Raw genomic sequence first — 5909 nt, 5'->3', positions numbered from 1 at the left:
GAGTTGACTTAGTTTCATAGAGTTCTCTGGCTCTCCAGCATAACTTGGGCAAGTTACTAAACCTGTGTCTGGCCAGCTACCTACAAAATGAAGAGGGCAGTGGTCTTATTTTATAGGGCTCTGGGAGAAGTAAAGGAGATCATTTATGTAAACCATCCAGAACAGGGACCAATACTCAGTAAATCTTATTAAATGTGGGCTCAGCGGTGTGAGAAATCTGAGCTAATGACCATAAGGAGACAGAAAAGATGGGTGAAAAAGATTAAAAATTCAACTTGATGAGTAAGAGTGAAATTAGAAAGACATGTTGTTCAAGTGGAATAAACTAAGGAAAATGAAAATGTACACTGATCTTACAGTCTGATATGTCTGCATTTGGTCATTCAAAAAACTACAGAAAAAGTTCACACAATCATGTTTGGTTTGCAAAAAGGTGGTTGCCAAAGGAACTCAAATTATTAATGTTTTTCCATAAGAAGTATTATTGTAATTGAAAAATTATGAGGCAAATCACTATTGATACATATGCACATGTGATAAATACAATAGGAATATTATAAGTAAGGGTAAAAAGAGCCCTGTCAAAAAGGGGTAATTGTTTTGTCATCTTCCCTTAAATATTGTCAGATGCATTTTCGAGTGATTATTTCATAAATTCATTCAAGACAAAGAAGACAAAAGAATTAAAAATATATGATGCTTTATTGTCAAAAATAGACAAACTTTAATTTCCTTTAACAGGAATATTAATTTAAGAATCTCCATAAGCCATCACCATTTTGTGAGCACAAAAGACAAGAGTCAATGACGACTGTTAGTGGAAGGACAATGGTTCTACATCCAAGCCAGAGAAGCCATGCCCACAGAATCACGGTGACTTTTAAGCTGGAAACGGTAACAGACATGCAAATGAGGTCGACTGCTCCAGGCCCAGTCCCGTTAAGAATCTGCTTTGCTGTTATCTTTTCAAACAGGTGAAGAGTTAGATTTCTTAGATTGCTTGATTAGAGCTGTGAAATTTTAGGTCACATATAGGATCCGTAACAGGATCACACCCGTTTTTGAGCAACACCAGGATGAAGACATTTGTCCCTATAACCCTGGCTTCACGCACCTAAAGTGGTACTAATAACTTGGGCAGGACACCAGACGGAGCTCCTTCTCCGTGATTTACAGCAAAAATATGAGGGCCTTGCTATATTGAATACTGCAGTCTGGAGGCTACGTTCTCTCATTAACATAAGACAAGAATGGCTAAGAACCTACCTAGGAGGAACAAGAAAAAAAATCAGGCCTTTCTTGTTCCCAAGGGACACGTCTCCAAGGCTGAAGAAAACTGGTTATCTAGACCATGATTTTCATTCCCTGGCCTGTACTGTGCACCAGCTATCCTTAGCCAGAGAAGACTTTATAAATAGGCCCATGTCGATCAAGAAAATGGTAACATGTACCTATGATCTCCTTTGAAGATTCAGGTTAAGGAGAAACACCTCGGTTCCCAGGAGAGGTCAGAGCCAGATAACACTGGGTGAGACGCCTCATCTGAGGGTAAGCATCTGTGACAATGAAAAGAAGCTAGATTATCAAATGAATGAGAAAGGAAGTGGATCTGAGAACTCACTTCCCAGCGCCTTACACAGTCACCATGCCCTCAGGGGAAGGAAGAGTGCTCAACCATAGGCAAAAAAAAAAAAAAAAAAAAAAAAAAATCTGTTCAACCCTTTCCACTTCTCTAACTTAAAGATAACATTCAGTATTTGAGAACTAGAAATACTGAGCTTGTAATGTACCATAAAGTTATTTTAAACAATACTGTGGTTACATGGATGACAATACAGCCTTTTGCCACCTCTAAAACAGAAGCATAGAGAAAATGCAAAGAAACACAGAAGTAGTTCTGTTCTTGTTCCGGTATTTCTTATTCACTCTTGCATGGGGTGAAGTTTTAATTACATTCACCCACAAAGTTCTAACCTCCAGTCTAAGAACCCTTCATATTTGAGTAGGGGCAGAAAAGCGGTGTGGGCTTCTGGAAGTTTCGACAGACTAAGCATCATGATGTTTTTGTGATTGAAAGGATCATGCTTAAAACATACAAAAAAAAAAGCCATATGAAAATCGAATTAGGCACATTTGGTTTATCGTCTATTTGGCAAGACTACCTGGAAAAAGCAAGGTCAAATATAAAACTAAAGTGGACTGCTTCTTTTATTCCATGCCATTTTGTAAAAACGTGATATAGGCAAAAAAAATGTACACTTTCTCTTGTCCTTTCTCAAAAGCCATGAACTCAGCCTTTTAGTTGGGTTGCCGTAAATATGAAGCCTGGAAGGGAGATGACTCAATTTGGGGTTTCTCGTGGAGAGCAGGCAGGGTGACTAAAATGACTCTCACGGAGCAGCTGCGTAGTGTTAAGGACCCAATCATAAAAAAGACCTTTAAAATCTCTGCTCTTCAGCACTCTTCAATGACTGTGGTTCCAATCAAGGAGTAAAGCTTTTTCTTCACGAGTCGGAATCCCGAGCTCAGGATCAGAGTTCGCTTGAGACCAGAGGAGAAGCGACCTCGGCTGAAGAAAAAGTCCCTGAAGCTAGTCCACGAACCGTTCTCCTGCTTAAACACAAGGGTCAGCTCAAACGTGGGCACCACACTCGAATCACACACAATCTTATCCAGCTTTTTACATACGTTTTCAATTTCCAAGTTCACGTGCATGACGCAACCTCGCAGGCCGCAGGGCTCGGTGGAGGACAGCCGCAGGACATCCTGAGCAATCCTCTGGGTCAGTTTCTCCGGGACGAGGACTTTCGAGCAACCAAGTTTGGTCTGCTTTGATCTGGACAGACAGTTCTCCAGCATTTTCGCCAAACTCTGGCAAGTTGTCTCCTCAAACATCACCTCATTGAGGTTTGGTTCTGGAACAACGTAATCCCAGTAGTCAAAATCTGTAGGAAGTGGAAGTTCGAGATGAAGGAAGGAAAGAAAGAAAGAAATTCCAGAGTGGGTAAAGCACACCAAGATAGCAATGTGGGCTACTTTGATCTACCATGGTGGCCTGTTGCTCATATTTGTAAGGGAGTCAGCAGACTTCACTTTGGGGCTGCCTAGCTGGGTAACAGGGCAAGTCACTGAACCTCTTGGGAGACTGAAAATGAATCTATCAAAGTTTTGATAAATAGGTTGGACCCTTTTCCTTTAAATGTACATGTGTACGTACAGGCAGTCTTACACACTGGATTAAAAATCTATATATAGTTTTCCTAGTACACCAGTGACTGTCTTTTCTTTCCTGCTCCCTTACTTGCTCTGAGGGTTTTCTAATTTTGTTTCACAGAGAACAGGCTTCACTTTGGGAATAAAAATGGTCCTAATTCTTTTTTTTTTTGATGAAGAGACTGTTTGTTTCTAAGAATTACATGTGTTTGTAATTGTAAAATGCAGGATTTTTGCTACTGCTCCTTACTAATGAACTTGAAATGAACTTGATGAGCTATATTAAATATCGAATTTGTGTCTTTCTTTAAAAGTCTCTATGGGAATGGTCTATGGATCCCAATTTTAGCTTCAACCTCTGATTAAAAATTGCTCAAAGGGAAGACCTTTGAGGTCCACCAGGATATTTATAACTGGCTGGGTAGTTTTCCTCGCCAAACAAAACAAAGCTGTCCTAGGAAAATAAAATTAGATTTGCTCAAAGGAAAAGATATAGCTCTGCATTTGGTCACCTACCTTCCAAATTAATCCTACCTCTTGGCAGGATGCCACACCACACACCACACACACAGTCAACTGGGCAACCCTTCCCAAAGCATACTTCACCTTCATTGGCTACTGTCTCTTCCTCCCCCCACATCACCTATTCAGTTAGGTCATTTTTTTTGTTTTTGTTTTTACAACTCAATGAAACAAATGTACTCAAAATGAGAAGGCTCCATATTTTACCTATACTGAAGACAACATTTTAGAGCTTTGGCCTATAAAATTAGATCATCAACCACTTGGCCTTCTAAGTGAGGAAGGCCCAAAGAAATTAAGCAATTTGCCGATGCCACACAGCTCCTTCGTGGCAGAGCAGTGTGCTAACCTAGAAACTGCTGTTTAAAACTGCAAATCAAAGTATGTCCAGCACCACTGCTGTTTTAAAATTTCCCTCCTGCATTAAAAACAGAATACTGGGTATATCCACAAATAGAATACTACTCAGCAATAAAAAGGAACACACACTGGTGGAAGCAACCACTTTAAAGGACCTCAGAATTATGAAGCGGCCAGAAAGAAATCAGATGCAAAAGAGTACGTATTACATGATTCTATTCGTATGAAACCTTGGAGGCAAAACTAGTTTATGGTGACAAAAAGCAGATCAGTGTTTCCCTGGGGACAGGGGAGATGGAGAGTGGAAAATTGATGGCAAATGGGTGCATGGGAATTTGGGGGTAGAGAGCGATGGCAGTAGTTATAAGGAGAATACGTTGTTAAAATTCAAAATTGTACACTTCAAATTCACCGTAACTTCACAACCCCTTAAGGAACCTATCTAACTTTTAACCCCCAAACGCCCTCTTAGCCTCAAAGGAAACCGTGCAGTCTTGTTTTTTTGTTTGTTTGTTTGTTTGTTTTGTGTTTTGTTTTTGATTCTTTTGCTACTTTTGTTTCTCACTACCATGAACAGAAGATGCTAAAAAGTTTGGAAAGAAGTCTTTTCAGAGGGATTTTGCGGCACATCCTACATCGAGGAAGGGGGCGACATCGCCCGCCTTCTCATCTCATCTATCCAGGGGCGCGACCTCTGGAGGAGAGAGAGGTGGGCAGCTGAGACACTCACCATTTAGCAGGCTCTCCTGGTGGAAGCCATGGTCCAGCAACTCCGAAATGCAGGCCGGGTTCTTACTGCTCAAACTGCCAGTTGCAACCATGGTCAACGGCTCTGTTTCCCTCGCGGGGGCAGAACGGCCTTTCCGGGGCGCTGGAAAAAGAAAGGAAGAAGGACGGATTTGCAAAAGCAGGCAAGACGTGCAGAGGCTTATAAAACGCCCAGCGTCCCGGGAGCGCACTAGCGGAGGAAGTCAATTTCCAAAGGGGAGGAACCGGCCTCCGCAACTCAAGTTTCCAAAGCCCCGGGAGCGGAGACGCCAGCTACAGTCACGACCTAAAACTAAGTCAAAGTTAGCGAAACTCAGAGTCGACGTGCCCCGCGGAACGCACCTCTGGGCGGGGAGCCGCAAAGCCCTCCGCCCCCGCTCCGTCTCCAGAGGCTGCTGCCTTGCTCACCTGCCGTGAATTCGCCGGGACCGGGGCGCTCGCTGGCAAAGCGGTGGGGTAAACGGAGGCAAGGACTTTTCTCAATAACCTCCTCCCTCGGAGGCTCGGGGACCTGCAGACCCAAGCACTGGTCGACCCCCAACCCACGCAGCACCCGCTTCACAGAGCAGCATCGCCCCTGGGGCCGGGAGGGCTTTATAGGCCCAGCCTCCTCACCCTGCCGCGGCCCGCCCACCTGCACCACCCCTCCGCGGCCCTGAGCCCCGCCCTTCCCGGGGTCGGGTTGCATTTCAACCCAGACACTTGGAGCAGCCCAAGGGGAACCGCTGGGAATTGAGGATAAGCTTGCGGCAGGGTAGACACCTGCTGTGTCCTGGGTGGGCCGCAGGTCACCGAGGCTGCAATTCCGGGTGTACGACCCGCCGAAAACTGACCACTTGCTTCCACTACTGACTTGGATTCTTCAGCGCGACCCCACCCCCAGCGCGCGCTCACTCTCACGCCGCTGGTGCCCTTGTTAAGATTCTGTCCCGGGCAGCGAGAGCTTTCCGTCCTTTGTCTATTACCCTGACCTGAGGCTTCGTTGTGTCGTACTGAAACTTTGTTAATATCTGTTTCGATGTTCAATGAACATCATTTATGCATTT

At 44.0% G+C, this 5909-nt stretch overlaps 1 protein-coding gene across 2 annotated transcripts; it reads right to left on the bottom strand.

The window, feature by feature from the left end:
• Positions 1–683: 683 nt before the first annotated feature.
• Positions 684–5538, bottom strand: DDIT4L (DNA damage inducible transcript 4 like). Of its 2 annotated transcripts, none has more exons than XM_045997224.1 (3): positions 5272–5538; positions 4826–4966; positions 684–2945 (listed from the first exon to the last, which is right to left on the bottom strand). In XM_045997224.1, exons 2-3 carry the CDS (start codon positions 4914–4916, stop codon positions 2455–2457), a joined length of 582 nt encoding a protein of 193 aa, XP_045853180.1. In that variant the 5' UTR covers positions 4917–4966; positions 5272–5538; the 3' UTR covers positions 684–2454. The 2 variants fall into 2 exon arrangements, with proteins under 2 accessions (XP_045853180.1, XP_045853181.1); XM_045997225.1 differs by having other exon boundaries at positions 684–2915.
• Between the last annotated feature and the right edge of the window lie 371 nt (positions 5539–5909).

The sequence above is a fragment of the Meles meles genome, chromosome 2 (assembly GCF_922984935.1).
Source record: "Meles meles chromosome 2, mMelMel3.1 paternal haplotype, whole genome shotgun sequence".
NCBI classification, from domain to species: domain Eukaryota; kingdom Metazoa; phylum Chordata; class Mammalia; order Carnivora; family Mustelidae; genus Meles; species Meles meles.
The sequence above is the reverse complement of the archived record's forward strand: the minus strand, read 5'-3'. Positions and strand labels throughout refer to the sequence as shown.